Source organism: Mercenaria mercenaria, unplaced genomic scaffold (genome assembly GCF_021730395.1).
Source record: "Mercenaria mercenaria strain notata unplaced genomic scaffold, MADL_Memer_1 contig_914, whole genome shotgun sequence".
Lineage (NCBI taxonomy): Eukaryota > Metazoa > Mollusca > Bivalvia > Venerida > Veneridae > Mercenaria > Mercenaria mercenaria.
The window spans coordinates 12,157-36,989 of record NW_026463829.1 but is presented as its reverse complement, the minus strand read 5'-3'; the positions used below and the strand labels follow the sequence as shown (position 1 = coordinate 36,989).

Genomic DNA, 24,833 nt, shown 5'->3' with positions numbered 1-24,833 from the left:
AGAGGGTACCGAAACCCTTGTACTGTCATTTATGATATCCCATTTAGATTATTGTAATGTCATTCTGTATGGTATTGCTTAAAGCGAAGTAAACAAAATGCAACGAATTCAGAACATGTGTGCAAAACTTGTCCTAAATCGAAGAAAATATGACAGTTCCAAGCAAGCGCTGTATGATCTTCACTGGCTACATGTATAATTGTTCAGTTGGAAACTCTCCAAATATCTTTCTGAACTTCTCATAAAACAAACAAAGAAAATAAACTTGCATTCTTCAAATTCCGTTACTGGGTGTTTCGTTGTTCCTTTCAACAAGCGCAAAACGTTCAGCGACAGAAGTTTTGGTACTGTTGGACCTAAACTCTGGAATGAATTACCTCTCGAAAAAAGGAACTCAGACACAATAGATGTTTTCAAAAAGAAGTTGAAAACTCATTATTTTGGAAATTACTTTGCACTCTTTTAGAGACTGTGACTGTGATTTTTAAGAGATTGAAGTAACGTGAACAGGATGATTTTATTGTGTAAATACATTCGAATATGAACTATTTTATAACAAATACAAAAATACAGTTGTTTGTAATAATTTCCGGACATGTCGCAATAACCCACTTATTCTTACTTAATAACAAACAGCCATCTTACTGTATCTTAATGTTCTAATATTTTATTAATCTTATCTGATGCCTGATCTTTTGTTTAATGCTTACTAAATAGTTAATTCACAATGATATTTATGCTCATTTATGTCATATGTCATTTAAAATGTATTAATTTTTGTCGTATTTTTTATGTATTTGTAAAACGCCATTGAATATGTTTTAAGTAAAAATAGGCGTTAAATCAAATAAAACAGTTTCAAGTTTCAAGTTTTTATATCATTTACTGCGTTTACACCCATGAATGATTTCAAAATTTAGCATCAGAAATTATACGCAACAGGTATATGTTAACGTTAAACTAATCGAAATATTTTTTAAAATAAACCCCTTTAAAAGCGGCTCAGTATAGAATAATGCACACAACACCCGTTTCAACTAAATACTATTTTGGGAGAACTATTTAAAACCGCTATATGATGATTCCTCGAACATCAGTCCCAAATTTGTTGTTTAATTTCAAGCAGGTCCATAAAATCAAGGATAATGCATGTCTCGGCAAAAATGTTTTCAAGCATTTTATTAAATAGATATTAGGCGACCATTACCACTTTGTGATACATTTTGGACACACGATTTCTGATGTTGACATTTTTATGAATAATGCACTTTAATAGAAAGTGTTCAGAAAAACATTTGAAATGGTTCGCAAGTCTGAAAGTATTATTACTTTTGTTTTGATTATAGTATAAATCGAACTTGTGACAATATTTTTAAAATCTTTAATGAATACTCTTAGTAGATTTATCGTGTTATAAGTATTTTAAATTCAGAAAAACGTAATGTATCCCATCAATGAATTACCTTCCCTCGTTAGCTTTAGATAAGCTCACCAGCAAAATCAGACGTGTGTTAACATGCTGAACAGAAATTTAGTAATGTTTTCTTCATGAAAAAGTGAAATAGTTTGTAGTGCATTTTAGTGCATTGACTTTGTCGATGGAACAATTTGACAGAAAGATAGCTAAAAACCTAAGTGCGCAACAGTTTTATTATATAAAATTTTATGCGAAACTTCTCTTTGCAAAGAAGTCATTTTTACATTTTTCTCCTAGCAGTCGTAAATTATTTATTTATGACATTATAACATTTCGGATTAGGTTATATTAGACATATGCGATTTAAGACGAAACGGACTGTTGACACCTAGGATATTTGCAGGGGACCATCTCGACATAATTTTATTATATTATGTGCGGCGGGAAATACATGCCCATAATGATCATAAGAGTTCTTGCTTATCATGCCAACACATAGTGTCAGGGAATATATAGTTGGCTTTGTCTGTCCGTAGGTTCGTCCGTCCGTCATAGAAAAGTTTGTGACCTACCGTCATTACAATTAACTAAAATGTTCTTCAACATTATAAGTTATGCACCTGAGACAAGCTAGTCAAGGTGAGATGGTGTGATGACCAAGTTTCCATCGTTTATCGTCGTCGCTCGGGCGTGCGGCATGCCCCTGGACCCCCCATCTGGAAGGCTAATTATCTAATTCAACCTGTTCAACAAAACTTATTGACAGCCTTGTACTTGTAAACGGCTAACAACAAAACACACATATCAAATTATCTAGTGTATAAAGACACAATTCTATGTTTGTCATAGCTGGAAACGACTGATACGTGTCATAGTGGGGGTCGCTTGGATCCCCCTCTGAGCAAATTGGCGGATCTGCGCATGTATTGCGACTTAGGCAGAATGTTCTTCTTAACAAAATGTCGGAAAACTGTGAAACTGGGTCAAAAGCAGGTTACTGGTGTGTACATAGTCAACAAAGTTTCCTTCTATAATTTGACAAAGTGACATGATTTTTAGACCAAGATAATTTAATATTGAAATTGATCTAAATTTCATGAAGACAAATATTCCAACTGAATTTCTTAAAATTCAAACAGAAAATTATTACGTGTGTAGTGCTAAGAAGGTTTTTCTATGATTTACTCTGGTTATTGGCCCAATATAACAGAGTATCAAACTTGACCAGATTTTATAAAAAGACAAACTTTCTGACCATAATTACTTTTATGAAGATCAGGTAGAAAATAGGCATTAAGAGCGTTAAGAATGTTTACCATGATATAACCTTGTGACTTAGTTTTATATCCCAGATAACTATGTTCTAAATTTGTTCTACACTTTATAAAGAGAAATGTTTTGACTAAAATAGAAAAATTGGAAACTCCACAGGTTGCTCAACACGACAAAAACGAAAATGTTGCAGACTCGGTTTGATTGAGCCTGTTCATGGACGGTAGTGAAAATGCATGTAAGTTTCATGTAGACGATATTGCATCTAAAGGGTAAAAAATGTTTTTCTATGACATACATTTAAACGTTAGTTGACCAAGTTTCAAACTTTACCAAGACTTGATTAAGTAAACATTATTCATATAGACCAGATAACTAATGTAGTCTCTATAGTGTGAACAAGGCTTTCTATTATTTAGCCTTGTGACATAGTTTTGACCAAGTTTCAAAACTGATTTACATTTGATAAATATTCTGAGCCGGATTCATAGAAGAAGTGGAATATATTACTTCTAGTGTTTACAACGTTTGCTTTTCCTATGATACAAACTCGTGACCCCATCATTTTTACTGCCAGATGATCGAGCTTGAAACTATATCTAGATTTTATAATGTCAAACAATGTTTTTTTCTATAACTTAACCTAGTGGCTTTGATTTTTTTGATAATCCAGTTTCAAACTTGTTGTAGATCTTACAAAATATTCTGACTGGTCAGGTCCAATATCAAGATAGAAGAAAGATGAATCTAGAGTTTTAACAAGGTTTTTCAATGATTTTACCCAGTCAACTAGTGTTTGGGCCATGATGACGTAGTTTTAAAATCTACCGAGATTTTAACACAATATTCTAAGTTTCATTACGACTTGGCGAAATTTGTGACGTCTAAAGTGTTAACAGTAAAATTGTGAATGAAGAAAGAAGACGGACGGCGGACACATTGCTACAGCAATAGCTCACATTGAGCACTTTGAGTTCACATGAGATATAAACTCGGTTGCGCAACTCCTTTATGCTGAATGACATTTCTATACACTTTCATGACGGTCGGTATATGTGTAACATAGATTATCTCTGAACGACAGACGGACGGACAAACATGACAAGGCAAAATCTATATCACTAACCGCAGAGTACTGGCATAATAATCCAGCCCTTGTCACCGATACACGCGTATTTTTCTACTGCACGTAATACAGTCAAAATATGTTGAGATGATCACATTGAAAAATCGTTCGTCATAGGTGTTCACACTAATTTCGTCTTAATTTGCAAATGCGTATCACAAGGTTACAAGTATGAAAATGAAAATGTACATTATATTGCTGAGAAAAAATAGCAACAAATTTAAAGTAAATGATTTTTGTTATAACTGTTTTGAGAGTCAATAATGTTTATTTCTGTGACAACATTTGCTACCGTACAATAGTTTACTTTGTATTCTGAAAATTTACTATGTGATTTACTCAAGGTATCATCGTTATTTCTCTTTCGGATTAACTTCGAAGAACACAATCTTAACCTGCAAGTGCAATTTGGGATATCTTCCTCCTATTTTTATTCCGTTTTACTCTCTTTGATAACGGACATTCTTTGATAGGCGTAGCATGGCAAGTCGTATTGATTTTCTTCCTTTTGAAATTTTGTTCTTGTTTCTTTTAATTCTAAGGATTTCTTTCTCTAACTCCTTCAATTGATAGGTTTTCTGTTGAAGTTGCCTCTTCAGCCCATTTATTATGTTTTCACTTTGTGTTGCTTCAACGGTGTGTAGTGTTTCGTCTATAAACAGAAAACAAAAGATATTGTCTCAGAACGACAACGCACACTTATGAACAAAAGAATAAATGATAATAGATAAGGGCAGAGTTCTCGGAAGCATAAAACACCACAAACACAGCCTCATAGTCACGCGTTTGCAAAGTAGTAAGCATACAACAAAAATAATCTGTAACGGAAAAACATTATAGACGGGTTGCAAGCCGCTGGAATAAAATGTACTAACGATATCTTCATTCCTGTGTTTAGTTTGCAAATACCGGTCCCTTTTCCAAGTAGATTGAAACATTTAAGGATGTTCAGTCATGCTGGTTTAAACATATTTTACATCCTAATATATAAGATACATAGATGAGTTTTGGACTGGAAGTCAGTAGGCTTATTGAAATCCTCTCCATAAGGTTCAGTCAAGTTGGTCCGGTCCATATGACCACTACATGAGAAAAGTATCTTGTATACTTTCTTGTAATTGAAACAGCGAATTGATAACTATCATACTACCCAATCGAATATCAAATTATAAGCCGGGTAATAAAGAATCAGTAAGACAAATATTATATTTGTATTATTTACCTTCAGTTTCTACATTGAACGTAGAACAAGGCAGTTTTATTTCGTTAATTCCTAAAAGACCCAATGGCTTCAATATATATCTTAATCGCGGGTTTTCAAGAATCTTTCGGAGTGTTTCAATGAAAAAATCTGGGAGCATAAATGTTAGATACACGCTGTTGCTTTCTTCTATGCCTGCAACCATTATATCGTCCATCGGAATGAGAAATGCCCCAGAAATTGTATTGCGTATTGTTTGCAGGTCGGCTCCCGTGAGACATCTTCCGCCTTCGACATGAATGCGAACGAAGTTATGGCCTTTTGCTAAAATAATGAAAATCTACTTTTGAGTTTATATGTTAACATGCAGTTATTACGTAAATGTGTTCAATATATTTGTTTTACAAAGTAACTTAGATAAATATAACTATTTGTTTTCTGTATCTCCATTTATACTAAGATTTACTTGTAAAAAAGAACAGATATCATTTTGTTTACTGACCGATGCTTATTACAACAGTAAAAGAAAAACATACGGTGCGTTGCTGGCATAGGGTAGAAATGAAGAATCCTTTGTTTATTCGATTCCGCATATACAACAGTCTTTTCAAACAGGTCTGAACGGTCAAGAGCACGCAAAATAATTTGGAGGTAAATCAAATTGTCCGCGGAAATATATCTTTCAACTTGTAGTAAATGAAATGCTTCTTCCCATGATCTGACGGCTTCGGGTATGATTCCTGAAGATGGAATAAATAAATTTAAAAATATGAACAAAAAGTCCTGTCGATCTTAAGGTTGGTCCATATTTCTCCTACTCCTGTCGATTACAATAATCTTTAATGATCTTCAAGCATGAAATATTTGTTAGAAGAATATGTGCAGTAACCGAAATGATATATATGTATGATATTCTTGTATTGAATGGGGCCCCCATGGCCGAGAAGTTAAGGTTGCTGACTTCAAAGCACATGCCCCTCATCGACGGGTTTCGTGCCTCACTCAAAACGTTGAATTCTGCATGTGAGGAGACTATCCAGCAAACTTACGGAAGGCCGATGATTCTACCCAGGCGCCCACACGTGATGAAATAATGCACGGAGGGACATCTGGGTTCTTCCTCCACTATTTAAACTTGAAAGTCGCCACATGACCTTTTACTGTGTCGGTGCGCCGTTAACCCCAACAAAAAATAAATAAATAAATTTTGTATTGATGAGTTCTTTGATTTGCGCATTGATTGTTCTATGTGGCCTTAACGTGCTCCTGTTTGAAAAATGTGACACATACTTTAATATTGCTTTAGACATTATTCAAAATTCCGTTATTTCTAAAGTTAATACCAGATGATTTTAGAAGGGTTAGCAAAAAAAAAAATGATTCACTTACTGCTAAAAATACAAAATTTAACGTTTATAAATAATGCACAATAACTTAATTATATGTATCGTGATTAAAGCCCTTAGTATCAAGTTCAATCAGCCTATTTATTTCACAAAATCATTTACCTTTAAAACGCAACTTTATTTTTTCAATATCATTTGCATCCAAGTTTTGACGTATGTCTGCAACGAGATTGTTGAAAGCCCAATCACTTGGTGGCTGCATGAACTGACTGCGAACCATGCTGTCCGGGCCGTTACTGCTATCACAATGTATGGATTCAGCCATAATTCCGACTAGATAAATGATAAACATTTTATGAATTTTGTCATGCTGAAGTTTAACACAATATCTGGTAATGATTACACAAAATGTATACGACTCCAAACTTGGTTTTCCGAGGTTAATTTTCTGAAGATACATTTCTGAATAAAAAAATAGCAATAAGTAGTATTTATCAAGAGACTACACTAATTTCGTTCTAAATCTTCAGCTTTAACAAGACTTTAAAATGCTGTCAGAAGCTTTAATTCAAGCGCTCTAGTAGACTGGAATAGAACTAATTTATAAATTTTGGTAGATGTTTTTGATATTTCTATTAGTGCTCATGCTATTTAATGGGAACGCTTACTAACAAATAAAACAAAAGTATGTTATCAAAACTTGTCGAAAGAAAAAACATAAATGTATCTGAAAGAGGTAAAGAATAGGAATAACCATGTTCCCAACACACATCCCAAAAGAAACCTACAATTCAGTTTATATAGATGTGTATATGACTAATATGGGCATAAAAGTACCTAGAAACGCAACACCTAATTTTCAACAGCAAGTTTTGAATAAGTGTAACGATAGTATTCAACAAAACTGTCTTCAAGACATGGCAGGCTCCCTTAGCCTCAGATCCCGTTTCTATCTATTGTTTTATTTTAACTGCGGACCATCGCTTTTTATGGAATTACACACTAGTGCGTCATTAAAGGTTCCTTACGAACCTCTATAAAACATATCTGCGGATGTCTCTGAATTGTTAATGATAGTTGTAACATACATATGTAATTTTTTGGCACGATTTTTTATCATTTCTGTGTATTTTCATTAGATGTTAAGAATGTATACATATAAAGCATAGAATGCCACTAAACAAAATGAGACGAGATTCGGTTTGATTTGAGCTCTTAAGAAGAAATGAAACGTTTAATACAAATTCGTCCCCTAGCACCGCGTAAAAACTCAGTACAAATTTATTAATTTATGAGAGTGCATAATAGAAGGTTCATTATTCCGTAACGAAAAAACACCTTCCCCAACCTCCACATTCCAGGGATACGCTTACACCATACGATAATCAGTTGCAGAATATTTGTAACGGATAACTTGACCCCAATTTTTCTAAGTAGGAAGTGGAAGAATTATGCGATTAGAAAGAGAGACATTTCGAATTAAATAAGCAAGTGACTGAACGCAACCTCCGCGCAGGAATATTGTCAAACAATCATCCCTGCAAATCACTTGATGAGGGTTCAAAATGGTGTCACGCTTAGCAACGCCTGGTAAATCAAATGCCTGCCATAATCTAAAGGCAAATTGGCATTGATACCACAACCGTTATGAACATTATGAAAGTATTTAATGTATCTATATTTTGCAGTATGTCATTCGTCAAATTCTGGGCAGTGAAAATGTGTGTAACACTCTAAAATTTGGTAGTCTAAACGTAAATGGCCTCAAAAAGAAATTGAACTACCCCGACCTTATTGAATATGTGAACAGTTTTGATGTGTTTTGTGTTTCTGAAACTCATACTGACTCCACAGATAATATTGATATTGAAAATTTTGTGTTTTTTGCCAATCATCGCAGTCAAAATTATTTGAGGAAAAGTGGTGGTATTGGTGTGTACGCATGAAAAGACATTGTGTCTTAGGTTAAGGTTTTAGAAAATGATTCTGATTATATACTTTGGCTAAGCTTTGACAAAAGTTTGACCAATCTGTCTGAAGATTTGGTGTAATTTATTTGCCGCCTGAAAAAAGTAGGTTTTTTAATGCTGAAGACTTAAATGTTTTTGAAAATGAAATCACAGTATTTTGTAGCTGGTATAAGTTTGTCCACTTGGCAGGCGATACAAATTCAAGAGTAGCTAAAGAGTAGCTAAACTGAAAGATTTTGTTTAAGCTGACAACTTCCTCTGTGACTATTTCGATATTGAAGAAGAATCACAAGAATTTTTAAATAAATACCTAATTCTTGAATGGTTGTCTGTTCCGCTAGAACGTTATTCCTGTGACCTCAGAACAAATACACACGGTTATAGGCTAACAGAAATATGTCGTAACAATAACCTCTTTCTTCTAAACTCGCGCGTTGTTCTTTTACCTTTAAAAATCGATCGGTCATAGATTTCTCATATCTACTGCTTTTAGTACTTTACAGAATTTGAAGTTCTCAGGAAACGAACAGCCTTTTTTCTGTCGGCCATAGCGCCCTTTCGCGGGAGATGAAAATAGTAACGTTCAGAATGTCTAAACAACCAAACCAAGTTGGGATAGTACATCGAAAGAAACATTTATTAAAAATATCGATTTAGATGAACTAGATTTATTAAACGAACATCTCGATTCGGAGCCAATCAACAAGCAAACTATTGAAAAATTCACTGATGAATTAAAGAATTTATTCCACGGTTCGTCAAATAAAACATTTCCGCAGAAAAAGTAACTTGTTCCGGAAACAAATTGAATAACCAAACATCATGATTCAGTCCAAAATGTGCTAAAGCTAGAACAATTTATCACGATGCCAAAAATGCTTACCGCCTAGACGACAATTTTTATAATAAAATACGACTTCGAAAGCAGTACAAACGTACAATGGATTTTTATATTAAAAGAGAAAGATTTTCTAATGCGAACAAATTACGAAATTTAAGCGAAAACAGCCGAAATAAAGTATTGGAAATTTCTGAATAATTTAAAACCGAAACCAAAACAAAGTCTGTATCCATGTATTGATGACTTTTACAAACATTTTTGGAAATGGATTCAGACGTTTCGATGGACGGAGCCAAAAACCCTGATGATATTTTACATATTCCTGAAGAATCGAATTTGCTATTGAACTCGAGAATAACTGAAAAAGAAATTTCGAAATGTATCAAAAATCGTAAAAATGGTAAAGCATCTGGTCCAGTAGATAACATTATTAACGAATACATTAAATCTTCTAAGGACTTACATATTCCTACATACACCAAACTATTTAACCGCGTTTTAGACTCTGGAATTATTCCAAACTACTCTTAGTTACAAGGTATCATTATTCCTTTCTTTAAAAATAAAGGCGACCCAAAACGTCCAAGTAATTACAGACCTATAAGAATACTGAGTTGCATGGAAAACTTTTTACTTCTGTTCTATAACAAAGATTGACTAGTTACCTCGAAAATAATGATATTTTGAATGAAAACCAAGCGGGGTTCCGAAAAGGATACTCCACCTCTGACCATTTATTTACTCTACAATCAATTATAGAAATTCTAAGAACGGAAAAGCAAAATTTCTTCTGTGCTTTCGTAGATCTTTCCCAGCCTTTCGACAAAGTCTGGAGGGTCGGTATGTGGCATATATTACTTGGAAATTTTATAAATGGCAAATTTGTCAAAGTTATACATAATATGTACTCCGATATTAAGTCTTGTGTATCACATAATGGCGTTTCTTCAGCTTTTCTCATCTCAGAAATCGGTGTTCGTCAAGGAGAGAATTAATCCCCTGCCCTCTTTTCCATCTATTTAAACGATCTGCAGAAGTATTAAAAATATAACGGTACCGTGGGAGTGGAAGTAGAAGACTCTCCTGATTTTTCACTTTGGCTTAAGCTGCTAGTTCTTCTCTACGCGGACGATACTGTCCTTCTTGCTAGTACATCAGTAGATTTACAAAACTGCCTCGACTCATTTAATACGTTTTGCAATACTTGGCGCTTAAATGTTAATGTAGCCAAAACAAAAATCGTCATCTTCGGTGCCCGTCAATTTCGAAATTTTAATTTCGAGTTTGGAGATAAAGAAATTGAAACTACAGACAAATATCACTACTTGGGTCTAATTTTTTCTAGCAGCGGAACTTTCCTCAAAGCTAGAAAGCATGTTGTCGAACAGTCTAAGACAGCGATGTTCATACTACTATATAAATCCAACAACTCAGATCTTCCGATCGATCAAATTATTAAACTGTTTGATCATACGGTGCTACTTATATTAACCTATGTCTCAGAAATATTCGGATTTGAAAGCATTGAAATCTTAGAAAAAGTTCATAATGATTTTCTACGTAAAATTACCAAAGCGCGGATTTCAACGCCTTTGTATATGCCTTTCGGTGAGCTAGGCCGATACCCACTATTTATTGTCGTAAAAACGAGAATGATCTCATTCTGGAACAGACTGATAATGGGCAAATCATCAAAACTATCTACGCAGCAATATTATTATATGTTAAGTCAATCAAATGTAGAATACAAATGGTTGAAACATGTCAAACAAATTCTAAGTTCTGTTGGTACACCTGATATATGGCTGAATCAGAACTTAACAAGAGTGCCAGAATGTCACAATATACGCCCGTCACAGCAAATTTCTTTACTCTAGCACCTGTATTTGCAAATGGAATTTTAATTTTGTGGTTGTTTAGTAATCATTGTAAGTCATTTGTTTTTCTAAGTCCACAAAAAAAACTCCTTACCAGGTAGAGATACCTTAAAATACACCTAAAATTTGAAAGTTACATCCATGTTGTACCACAGAAAAGTGGTCTTGTTTTTTCCCTACAGTCAATTATAAAAAAGTTACAATATAAGTTATTTATAGTAACAACTAAGGGAAAATAATCTTTAAAAAAAAAAAAATTCAAAAAAAAAAAAAATTGTAAGTCCACACAAAAATCTTCACCAGGTAGAGATTGGTCAAAATACACCTCATAATTGGATGTAGCATGCATGTTGTACTACAGAAAAGTGGTCTCGATTTTTCCCTACGACTAGTAATGAAAAAGTTACAATATAAGCTATTTATAGTAACAACAAAGGGAAGTAATTCTAAAGAAGGGAACTGCGCATGACACTTTGTCTCATGATGGTGTATAATTGTGCCAAGTTACATCAAAATCCCTCCATGCATGAAGAAGAAAGGCTTCGGACAAAGTCATTCTTGTATCTGACCTTTGGCCTCTAAGTGTGACCTTGACCTTTGACCTAGGGACCTGGTTCTTGCGCATGACACTACGCCTCATAGTGGTGAACATTTGTGCAAAGTTATATCAAAATCCCTCTATGCATGAAGAAGAAATGCTCCGGACAAGGTTTTTATTCTTGTATCCTTTGACCTCTAAGTGTGACCTTGACCTTAGACCTAGGGACCTGGTTCTTGCGCATGACACTCCGCCTTGTGGTGGTGAACATTTGTGCCAAGTTATAACAAAATCCCTCCATGCATGAAGAAGATATGCTCCGGACAAAGTTTTCTTTCTTGTATCCTTTGACCTCTAAGTGTGACCTTGACCTTAGACCTAGGGACCTGGTTCTTGCGCATGACACTCCGTCTTATGATGATGAACAATTGTGCCAACTTTCATCAAAATCCCTCCATGCATGAAGAAGATATGCTCCGGACAAAGTCATTCTTGAATTTGACCTTTGACCTCTAAGTTAGACCTTGACCTTAGACCTAGGGACCTGGTTTTTTGCGCATGACACTCCGTCTCATGATGGTGAACAACTGTGCCAAGTTTCATCAAAATCCCTTCATGCATGTAGAAGATATGCTCCGGACAAAGTCTGTGGACGCCGCCCGCCCGCCCGCCAGGGGCGTTCCCATAATACGTCCCGTTTTTCAAACGGGCGTATAAAAACCAGTAAATATATACATAAGTCAGTCAAGCAAACACTTATAGATCAATATAAAAAAATCGTGGTCACCTAAACGTATGGAATCTAACAAGGGACGCACATACAAAGACCTACATTGTTTCGAAAATTACTTTAAAGTTCTAGATCTAGATGACGCCCTGATATTATTCAGGTTTAGAACTGCCAATTTCAAACTACCAGTTGAAAAGTTACGATACGAGAACATCCCTTATCATGATAGAATCTGTAATATCTGTGATAAAAACGAAATCGGTTCTGAGAGTCATTATCTGTTTCAATGTTATTTCTTTCAACAACAAAGAACTCGTTTCTTAGAAGAATCGCAGTCAAATAGACAAAACGTATCATTTAAAGTACTACTGTCGTCTGAAAACACTCAAATGCTTAAACCATTGTGTAAATTTCTAAGCACCATAATGAATAAATTTCGTTAAAATGTCTGTTTCAGCAAAGCACCAATTCCATCAACGATTCATCTTACTTGATACCATTGTTATAATGTTTATTTTGCTTATTAACCAGCAACTGATATTAATTTTCGTGTATGTAACCGCCAGCATTCAACTGTACTTTAATATTTATCTGCTACATCCGATTTCTTACGATGTACTTTGTAATTGCGAGTACTCTAATCGATGGATAAATTCCCGTTCTTGAAAATAAGGCAATGTATCTATATGTATATTATTACACATGATGCTCATGGTCTTAACTCGTAAAATAGATCTGTTTTAACTCAATCCCATTGACATACTTTTTCCGTAATTTAAAACAAATTGTAAATTATTTTCCAAAACGTTAAAAGGTAAACTCAAAATATCATTATTGTACTTACAAGTATTTCTTCTTAAAGCAGCATGCCTCCAGATTTGGCTAAAAAATAATCTTTCTTTCAAATTGAAGTTTTGATCATATTGTGAACATTAGAATATGAATTTTTGTATCTAAAACATTTAAAAAATTCCAAATCAAGAAAAAAAAGATGACCGCGTCGGGAATCGAACCCCGGACCGCAGCGGCAATAAAGACATGTCCCGTCGTCGTAACCAATAGCGCTATAGCAGAAGTAGTTTAAACATAGTTTATTTCAAACAAAATTGCAATATTTACAATTCATGATACATGGTACATAAGATAATGCCTGAAAAAGGATCAGAGCCGAAAGCAACAGCTTATAGAGATCTTCTCCTACAGAAACATATTGTTGTAGGTACAGTACGGCAGTGTTTATGATCTTGTCTGAAATATTATCTTTAAGCAATATAATAAATCTTAGCGCTTAGTCAAAGAACTATATATAAGAACAATATCAATAAAGGGGTACAAAAGTGAAACAAGCACCCATGGCTAATGAGTGTATAAGTTTAAAGTGAGATAAGCAGAGAAAGAAAGAGAATGCATTAAAGTATAAAGATTCATTCGGATTGTAAAATGGTGGCAGCCAGTTATATTACATAATCAAGTGCTCATGAAAATCTTCTACTTTCCATGATGTAGTTTTGAACTGCTTGAAATATCTGGAAGTTAATATCATCGCTGAGATTCCTGTCTCCATTCAGTAAGGTGTGAAGTGTTACAGTACAAAAGATGGAAGCAGTCTCAAGAAGACGGACTCTGATGTCACTATAACGGTGACATTCAAAGAAGAAATGATGGTTACTCTCCGTAGTGCCACATTGACAAAGAGGTGATGGATGAATGTTTTTTCTAAACAAATGCTGGTTTAAGGAGCTGCATTCAGTACGAAGACGAGCATGATGGACTTGCCATTTCCTGTCGCCTACGTAGAAGTATTTAGGACATTTCGATTCGTTCAATTTAAGCTGCGTCTTGAAGGAGGCCAGGGACGGTGAATTTTGTAGCTCTCTCGGAAGTTCATTCCAATCTCTCAGAGCCGATGGCAGAAAAGCATTATAGTAAAGGGATGTCCTTGTGTGGAATGACTGGATGTCATCGGCATTGCGTAGGTTATACCGAGAAGTTTCTCCAACAGACGGTGGGACTAAGGATGAGAGGTAATCAGGAGTTAGGCCGTTTTTCATTTTGTATAGTAGAGTTAGTTTATGGTTTTGTCTTCGGCGCTCCAGGGAGTCCCAAGGAACTTCTCTGTTGAGTTCATTGAGAGACACAAGTTTAGTTGTCCCAGAAACGATGCGGGCAGCTTCATGCTGAATTTTGTCAAGTTCGAGTTTCTCATACTGCGTACAGTTGATATAAACCACATCAGCATATTCAATAAGAGGTCTAATAAAAGATAAGTATATCACTTCTAGTGATCTTCTGTCAAGCTGAAACTTTAGTTTACGCATGATATGTATTCTTTTCCAGGCTCGCTCTTTAATAGAGTTTATATGAGAATGCCAGGAACAGTCATCAGAAAGATAGACTCCAAGATGTTTATGTACAGTTACTGAAGAAATAGACTGATTATGCATAACAAGTGGTGGATGTAAGGGTTTGGATAACTTACGTGAGATGGTCATAGTTTCCGATTTGGAAGGATTAAAGGTAACTAACCATGTATCGGCCCAATTTGATATCCTATCAATGTCGGATTGGAGTATTTCTGCAGCCGAGACAGGGTGATCAACAATTATATGCAAGCTCGTATCATCAGCAAAAAGATGAACATTTGAACCCAAGTCGTCAACGATATCATTGATAAACACTAAAAATAAAAGCGGGCCAAGAATAGACCCTTGGGGAACTCCTGCGTTCACCGTAGACCAGTTTGACTGGGTACCCGGTAAGACAACAGACTGGCGTCTGTTGAAGAGATAATCAGAAAACCAATTAAGTAGACGTCCATCCAATCCAGCATTTTTTAACTTGAAGAGTAGACCTTTGTGCCATACTTTGTCAAAGGCTTTGCTTATATCAAAAAATACAGTTCGTACTTCTAGTCCATCATCGAGAGCTTTACAGAAGGTATTGTACAAGTATGTGAGCTGATTCACTGTTGAATCTCCTGGTGTGAACCCAGATTGTAAAGACGAAAGAAAGTTATTATCACGTAGAAAATTGAAAAGATACTTAAATATAATGCGTTCAAATACCTTTTCTATGCAGCAAAGCAACGATATCGGTCGATAGTTGTTGGGTAAAGACGGGTCGCCTTTTTTGAATGTAGCACAGACGTTAGCGTCTTTCCAAGTTTGAGGTACCTTGCTGCATTGTAGTGAAGAATTAAACAGGGAACAAAGAGGAAATTTAAGCACAGGAGCAGTTTCGCGCAATATACGGTTGCTAATTCCATCGGGTCCGGCAGCCTTGTTGATATTAAGGGACTTCAGGGCGTCTTCAACATCTTGAGGGGTAATAATAATAGAGTCAAGTTTGTTTCTTTGTTCTGGATAGTAAAAGTTAGGAAGGTCCTTATTGGAATCGTCAATCGAAGCCTGGTTACAGAAGGAGTCATTCAATAGATCAGTTTTAGACTTAGAGTCAAAGACTAGCTCATGAGTGGCTGGGTTTATGAGTGGAGGAACAGTTTGTTTGTCAGATGGAGAAATGAAGTATTTAATAAGTTTCCACCAATCTTTGGTAGTAGCAGAATCAGATTTAAGCGAATCAGCCATTTTTAGGAAGTGATTTTGTTTAGCAGTGCGGATAAGTGATACTATTTCATTACGTATTGTTCTGAATTTATTCCAATCAACAGGGTTCTGAGAATGTTTAGCTCTGTGGTAGTACTTCTTACGTTTCAGAATTTGCTTTTTTATTTGTGTTGTGATCCATGGTTTATCATTAGGTTTAACATTTATAATTCTTGATGGTATGCACTCCTTTGAAAGTTCAAGTATTTTGTTTGTAACAAGTGAAGTATAAGTGTCAATATCATCATTCTTTAGTTGGTCCCAGTTTATGTCGCTGATTTTACGTCTGAGTGAGGTGTAGTCTCCCCGGTCGTATAGCCAAACAAACCGTTTAAAGGACTTGACATGAGGTTTAGAGAAGTTAAATAGTGAATAAATAGGGCAATGGAACCGTTGGTTTTGATCTAGAACTGGTTCTCCAACACCAGAGGTAATAACTTTGTGGCTACATGAAACAAGAAAGAGATCCAGTATAGAAGCAGAAGTAGTGAATAATGACTTTAAAATATAGATATTTATAATTGAGACAGTTTACCTGGAGTAAAAGCGTGACAAACGCTTTTCGATTTTCATCATAAAAAGTAGTAAAAAAAGCAAATTCTTATGTTTCCGTAACATAAAGTTTGTCAGTAATTAAGTTTTAAGAAATATAGCATTTTTTTTCAAGATATCTTAAAAAATATATTTTTTTGTTGTCGAACGATCTGGAGGCATGCCGCTTTAAAATCCATCTCAACTTTTACACTGTACATGTTGACTATATTTAGTTTGGCCGTTACCGTAATTAGAACAGAACTACTTTCAGTTCTTTATTTAGAACAGGAACTACTTTTGGAGAACCCATTGAATTACGAGCGTAGCTGGATTCAAAATTTTAAGGCTCTCCCCTCCAAAGAACAACGTATTTTCTTGTTATAGTTATCCATTGTGGAACATATAATTTCTTTCCAAATATGAAATTTATATCTATCTTGTTTCGGAACCGCTGTCAGTATATTAAATAGAATGCGTTTTGTTTTATGCCCTTGCTGTATATGTTAATGTACATGGCTTAAAATAAAAGAATAGCTGAGTTGAGTTGTTGAGTTCTTACTATATTCAAAATATTGCGCTATTTTTTAACCTGTCAAATGTGCATACATTACACGCTTTGTGCATTCGATATTATGATATTATAATATTCGGCCCAACTTCGGTGCTATCCCTATGGTTTACGGAAAGAAATTTTGGTTAAGTGTCCAAAATTCATTATTAGTATTGATGGTGAAACACGTACTAATCGTTCGTGTCTGTGGCCCAGTGGTTACAGCACATGACTCAAATGCTGGAAATCGCTGGTTCGAGCCCATTAGGGAGAACATTTTTATTTTTCATTTTTGATTGTTTATATGATTTATATGACTCTGATGACAGCAGTACCGACACCGCGAGCGAAACTGAATAATGAATTTAGCTAGTTGTAATTTATATGTATGAAATTCATAATGCAGTGAAATGAACTGTGAATAAAAATAACATAAACATATATTTAAAATGAGAAATTAAAATAAAAAAAACGACATATAAACATAAAAAGATACTTGTGAAAATTCAATGAAGGGAACATTGCATAAAAATGTACATACACAAAGTGATTCTTGAAATTTGTAAAAAAAAAAACGAAAAAAAAAACAACAACAAAAAACAGACTCTGAACGGTTTCAATCTAAAGATCTCCAGGTTTAAAGCTATTGACGCTGACCACTGAGCTATCGTGACTTGCGTACATGCGTATGCACGCTTTAAATATAAACCATTTTAATTCCTTGTTACTTTCCGTATACTATACGGAATGTACCGAAAATCAACCGAAGATTAAAATATTCTGTGCACCGCCCATGTAATCAATATGCATTTGACAGTTCAATAAAATAGTAGTCTAAGAATACCGGTAAATAATTCAATTGTTTACATTTTTAGCAGGTGGGCGTCCAAACACCAGAAAAGGAAGTAATCTTAGTATTACTGATTTATTTCCTCGTTTTAAAGTAAAATATATATTATAATATTTAACTACTAAGATAAAAACTTTGTACAACAAAATGAAAATAATGAAAACTATAACTCGGCTGAAATTCAGCCCAATTTATACTTGGTGGCAGTGTCTATTGTACCGATAGGGGAAAGAAACATTGTGTTGGGGTTTGGAATGAAAGGTGAGGCGATAAGTATTCGTTTGATATTTTATGTAATGTTTCAAAATATATAAATGTTTGTGAGGAAAATATTGATAGCCAATTTAAGTTCGCGGTAGACCCAGTGTCGGTATATTTCCAAATGATGACTTAAAGCTTTCAATGGCTGATAATATATCAGGTGAATGTCTGAAATTCTCTCGAATTACAACCTCTTCTCCAAACATCAGTATTAAAATCCAAAATTGATTTTAGGAAAACACCTTTGTTTTATTCGGTACTGGTTACAAACAGGAGGTCGTTCTAGAAAAGTCGCATTGAATAACTATCTTGTTTTTACTGAAGGAAAATAAGAGCATATATTCTTTCGTACCTGACGGGATTTTTTTCGTGTTTTTGCCGGTGCTGGAAAGACACGTCCTAGACGCCAGGCTGTAAGGTGACTCACGTTTAGCTTTATGAATGAATGCGTAATTTCATAGGCTTCTATAGTCAAAATGTACTTTAGTATCTATCACTGTTTGCTGGTGCCTACCTAAATATCCAGCGCTCGGGTAGCTGTTTTCCAAGTAGTCGACATAGCCTCGTCACGCATACACAGTGTCTGGTATAGTAATGGTAGCACCGTTATTCAAATATTTAAATTGTAAAGTTAAAGATTCAAGTTTATTGAATCGGTTAGTATTAATATTCATAATTCCTGATGTTTTTTTTATGAAATTTTCATTAAAGTGAAGTAAATTGCGCAAAACTATGATTTATCACTTATCTTTGATTAATTACTAATCGACTAATAAAAAAACTGTTTCAGTTCACCTGTTTTAACACTACTGGTCAGATAACGGGTTTTATAACCATTTTATAAGAAGTATATTCATTAAATTATATTCTCAAACTGTCATCAACGTAAAATTGAAATCAGTCGAACATTTAGAATATTGTTAATAATCTTACCTCTTATCACTAAAACATTTCTCTAACTATGCTGGAATGCAACGTTTTATATATTTTTGTATCATTTACAGTGTTAAACTAAATTCTTTATCATAAATTCATAACCGTTTGTACTTTGTACGGTATCATGATATCATTTTTGGTATCTGTACATGCTGATTTCATTGTTCAAACTTGCTTACGTAATACACTCGAATTATCATAAAATTGTCACACGTCAGTACATTGAGTACAAGTTCGTTTAATACTTGTCATTATGGAAAGCGAGATGTGCTTTGTTGAAAGACTACTAATTACACTAAGTACAAATTGACGGTAATGATAATGGTAGCGTTTTTCGCAAAGTTACAAACGTATAAAAAGACATTATATGTTTTCGTTATTGAAGACGAATTAGTTTTATATGAATTAACAAAGAAAACATTCTTTTTTTGTTTTATATAATGAAACCATTTAATTTCCTATACATAAAAGTTAGATGTATTGGCCAAAAACAGCCCATGGGTCTTACACTTCAAGAATGACAGAGGTAATGTAGTTTTTTGTGCGTTTGATAAACCGAAAGCAATGGCGTAACGACATTTATCCGCATAACGTTACCTGGACTCGAGATACGAATATGAACAAATGACAACACGTGTGTAAATTTATTAAAACGGCAACGTAACTATTATTCTAAAGATAAAATATATTATAAAAATGTTTGACACATTAAATAATTCCAAATAACGTGTAATGCGTGAACCTCTTTAATCATGTGTAAATATCTTAAAAAACAAACACATGGACAAATAAATTTAATTCCCCCATATTATTGACTATTAGGTGTTTATCTATAATTGAGAGAGGTTTCTTCAAAATCTAGAGAAATTTCTATCAACGAATGTATTATCAAATTTGTGATTTTCCCTGTGATGCCCATTTGGAAAACTTGCGCGAGGTTCAAAGTTTTCAAATCAGTATAGCAGCACACGGTCCTACCCCTTTTTGCACTCTTGGATTTAGGCCATTGAATTACTCGAAAACTACGAATTTAGCGTTGTCCACTCTCTAAGTCGAACAGTTTTCATTCGATCCTCACCAAACTTGCTGACAATATTTGTGGGCATAATGTCTCGACCAAGTTCGATAACCGGCAAAATCGTCCCAGGCACTCTTGGAATATTGCCCTTGAATTACTAAAAAACTGCAAATTTAGTCTTGTCCGCACTCCAAGTCGAACAGTTTTCATCTGATCTACACCAAACTTGCTGACAATGTTTTACGCATAATATCTCAGTCATGTACGATAACCACCTAAATTCCCCAGGCACTCTTGGATTAAGCCCATGAATTAGGCCAAGTTCGATGACGGGCGTATTTTGTGACTGTCTGGCACTCTTGTTATTACATTTAGAAAGTTTAAAGGCATATATATATTTGGAAATGTCTCAGACAAATTATATTGAAAGAAACAGATACTCTTCTTTTTATATATTTTCTGATGTTATACTGAGATGATAAATATGGTCATTGTATTTATTTGTACGGCAAAAATTTAAATTTTATAGAAATGGGATTTCTCTCATTTGGGCTTACGGAAGTACTGTTATATCACTGTTAATGGGACTAAATAAACAACGTACTGTTATAAACGCTTAATTTGTTAATAAAATATCTAAATATTAAGTAGATAGGTAGGATTTTAGGTAGGTATAGTAGTCGCAACTTGACCGCGATGGTTGACCTTAGGCTGATTATTCATATCGATTATTTCATTACAGTAATCAAGGGTGCTTAGGGTAGCCGTGTATATTTATATTGAATTAGTTTGTATACATTGCAGTATCAACGTATAATACTTGCATTTGATCAGTTAAAACTTTCCAATACACTAATCTATATTTACATAAATTTATATTTCCTTTTTCTCGTGCAGCTCGTGTTTTACGTACACTCCTTTTCAATATTAGGTTGTGCCTCATTATGTTTTATAATGCAAAGGTCAACCATCGGGGTCAAGTTGCGTCCACTTTTTTTTTTAAAGGTAGGTAAGTAGGTGGGCGGTTAGGCAAATTATTCAAACAAAAGATTATTCAAACAAAAGACCAAAAGATTATTCAAACAAAAGACATTATAATTATGAGCTTACAACACGTAAATAAATGGAAACATGATATAAATGCAGAAGAGCATCAGTGTTATCAATTGACGTCATCATAGGCGGACGAATTTAGTAGCGTTATCATAAGATATGACGATGACATTTACTATTTTTTTGACATTAGTATTGAACTATACAGATCATCATATCTTCATATCGGACACTTGACTAGTTTACGATAAAGTGTGCAAAGTTACTTCCGTGTATGACCTCCACGATTTGTCATTCGTTATGCTTATTGTCGGCTGCATGGGCCGATTTAATAGTTTTTGAAAGTTTGTGAGTTCTGGTCTTTGGATTTTGGCAGCGTTAAATAGATTCAAAAGCAAATAAATTTTTTAGTCGGAAATTAGACTTAAAATATGTTGTAAATATGGTGCAGACGGAGAAAAGTGATTAGTAAAATAATGGATTTCTTTAAAAATTTCTCACATGCTTAAAATAAATACATCGATAGTTTTATAATTATTGTCGGATTCTCTGATGACAACAATATAACATTTCAGGATATTCGGCCTATTCCAATAATATTTATATAATTATGTACTGTATACTAAATTCATTAAAATGTTTGCATTCCAACAAAAAATAAAATCCATCTTCAAATTTATTGAACATTCAGCATTTCCTTACATATTTTACAATTTGTTTTAGGTTTATGCCATCTTCGTGTCACCAATAGTAATCTGTGTTCAGAAAATCTTATATCTAATACTTTTATATTTGTTGTATGTTAATACAAGAAGCATTTGAAAAGTAGTGGCAACAGTGGCGGGCTATCCATACCTCAGTCATTTTTTCAAGAAATGACTATGTGATACCTTCAAAGTACAATCCACGTGACTGTTCACACTTTTCTAGGCGCAACAGCCATTCAGAAAATACATTTTGGAAGCGCTTTTAGGTATACACTGAAATAGAGCTTAAGTATGATTTATTGTATGGGTTCAACTAAAGGTCATAAGAGGAGAGATCAGTGCTATATGGTGGGTGTTGTAAACCTCGATATAATTCTCCTCGAGGCATTCATGTAGTACGGCTGAGAGGACATTTTCTTTATAAAATATACCAGTAACACTACTGTGTTCAGTGACAAGTGTTTCGAGCCGAAATGCCATCGGAGCCAGTGTAGAAGTATATATGTTTGAAATCTATGTGACGAGACCTTTTCCACGGTGATGGTCCCAAAGTTCTAGAAGGGTTTTTAAATTTTGATTTAGAAAACAAAAACAATACAGGGCCATAACTCGAAACGATTGAAAATCTAATCGTTAACACCATATTCATATTGAAGGTAACGACTCATTTTATCGATTGATGGCAACCATGATTTTAAATTCCATATCGTAAAATGTGGCAACAGAGATAAACAAGAGAGCCAGAATGTCACAATATACGCCAGTCATAGCAAATTTATTTACACTAGCACCTGTATTTGCAAATGAAATTTTAATTCTGTGGTTGTGTAGTAATTATTGTAATTCTTTTGCTTTTCTAAATCCACAAAAAAACTCCTTACCAGGTAGAGATATTTTAAAATACACCTAAAATTTGAAAGTCTATGTTATACCGCAGAAAAGTGGTCTTGGTTTTTCCCTACGGTAAATTATAAAGTTACAATATCAGTTATTGCTCCAGACAAAGTTTTCGTTCTTGTATTCTTTGACCTCTAAGTGTGACCTTGACGTTAGACCTAGAGACATGGTTATTGCGCATGACACTCCATCTCATGATGGTAAACAATTGTGCCAAGTTATATCAAAATCCCTTTATGCGGGAAGGAGATACGCTCCGGACAAAGTCATTCTTGAATTTGACCGTTGACCGTTGACCTCTAAGTGTGACATTGACCTTAGACCTAGGGCCCTGGTTCTTGCGCATGACACTCCGTCTCATGATGGTGAACAATTTTGCCAAGTTTCATTAAAATCCCTCCATGCATGAAGAAGATATGCTCCGGACAAAGTCTGTGGACGCCGCCCGCCCGCCAGGGGCGTTCCCATAATACATCCATTTTTTCAAACGGGCGTATAAAAACCGTTCGAGGATCGAACCTAAGACCTTTATAACATTGTAAAAAAGAATGATGATGTCCACTGCATTATTGTGCAGGATACTTATTGTATTCGGCAACCTGATTTCTTATTCAGTTGCCATCCACCTTACATTGTAACCAATGTAGCGTTGAAGTTTAGCCGTTAGTCACGGAATTATATTGCTCTGCCTATTTTGCTTGTATTTTGAGATGCCATTATGTCAGAGATTAAATCCGCCCCGACAGGTCGAATAAAACGCACAAGAGTAATTATTTAAATTTTGAAATAAGAATTTTGTCCAGTATACCTTTAAAGATAGGACTTTAAGTGTTACTAAATGTAAATGTTTTATATTGATTATGAATATTAATATTATAATTTTTATATATTTACCTCAATCTTAATCCAATACGGTTAATAATATTTCTGATCGCTTACAAAAAACTTAATCGATCAATTATGTGTGATAAAATGATGAATAGTAAACTTTTCACTGATAATGTTAATAATAGATAACGTTTAATCGTTTCGCTGACATCATTTGCTTCATGGAAATATGTTTGTAAATATATACTGAACAGCAAAAGAAACTATCCAGATGTTTAACTGGTACATTTTGAAATAAAAAAAATGATTTTTTAAATTTGAATAGTTTCTTCATTTCAAAATTACAATTGAAGATCTTCACGTAATAAGTTTTTAAAAATCAATCAACCGTGAACAATAGCCCTTTGAAAGTCTATATCTTCTGCGTGTCAGTTGCATTGTAACATCCCAATTGATTCATTCGTATGGTGCAACCAACAATATTTTTTAAACTTTATGCTGTTTTTCGAGTTATCAATATTTCCAATGACAACAAAATTTCACAACGAAAATTGTTAATTACAGGCGCACGCGAATTTCGTGCAAGACAGCTATTTTGGGACTATTGACTTCACGGTTGATTGATTTTTTTTTTATTTTACACGTGAGATTCTTCAAGTGTAATGTGACATGAAAAGAGACATGAGAGGAAATAGTGGTCTCTGACCTACAGCACGTTGTCAGATATTAGCGGGGAACAGTTTTTGATGATTTTTGTGAATTACAGACTGATTTAATCCGTATTTATAAAGCTGTTCCTTGTATAGATGTTCAGAGAGTGTATCTGCCAGAGGTATCTCAGATTTTATTCGCAAGAAGCTGAGAAATTAAAGACATTTATCTCAAGGAGACTATCTGGTCGTGAGGTGTTTACCTCGTCACCGGTCTCGGCGGAGTGTCATAGGTTTTCGCAGTTTCGACATTTACATTTTTGAAGTGTTTTGGACTTCTTTTTATGATCATTTGTTGTCTGGTGTATACCAACACCAAAATTCTGGTTCTATATACATCTGTGGTGATTTTAATAGTAGGACTGGAGAGCTTGATGACTTTATTGTTGATGTAGATGAGTTGCCTCATCGCAAAATTATTGATTTTACCACAAATTATTATGGTGAACTTTTTATAAACTTTCTAGTCAATACAAATATGTGTATGTTGAATGGACGGGGTACTAGTAATGATCAAAATTTTACATCTGTATCAGTAAATGGTTGCTCAGTGGTTGATTTTTGTA

The 24,833-nt window shown here is 34.4% G+C and overlaps 1 protein-coding gene across 4 annotated transcripts; it reads right to left on the bottom strand.

Moving 5' to 3' along the window:
• Window positions 1–437: 437 nt before the first annotated feature.
• LOC128554975 (uncharacterized) lies at window positions 438–23,712 on the bottom strand. 4 transcript variants are annotated; one of them, XM_053536313.1, is made up of 6 exons: window positions 19,052–19,149; window positions 18,471–18,701; window positions 6,525–6,695; window positions 5,553–5,756; window positions 5,038–5,340; window positions 438–4,467 (listed from the first exon to the last, which is right to left on the bottom strand). In XM_053536313.1, the coding sequence occupies exons 3-6, from the start codon at window positions 6,685–6,687 to the stop codon at window positions 4,256–4,258; spliced, it is 882 nt and encodes a 293-aa protein (XP_053392288.1). In that variant the 5' UTR covers window positions 6,688–6,695; window positions 18,471–18,701; window positions 19,052–19,149; the 3' UTR covers window positions 438–4,255. The 4 variants fall into 4 exon arrangements, with proteins under 4 accessions (XP_053392288.1, XP_053392289.1, XP_053392290.1 ...); XM_053536314.1 differs by having other exon boundaries at window positions 18,633–18,701; window positions 19,052–19,134; XM_053536315.1 differs by lacking the exons at window positions 18,471–18,701; window positions 19,052–19,149 and adding an exon at window positions 23,624–23,712.
• Window positions 23,713–24,833: the final 1,121 nt, after the last annotated feature.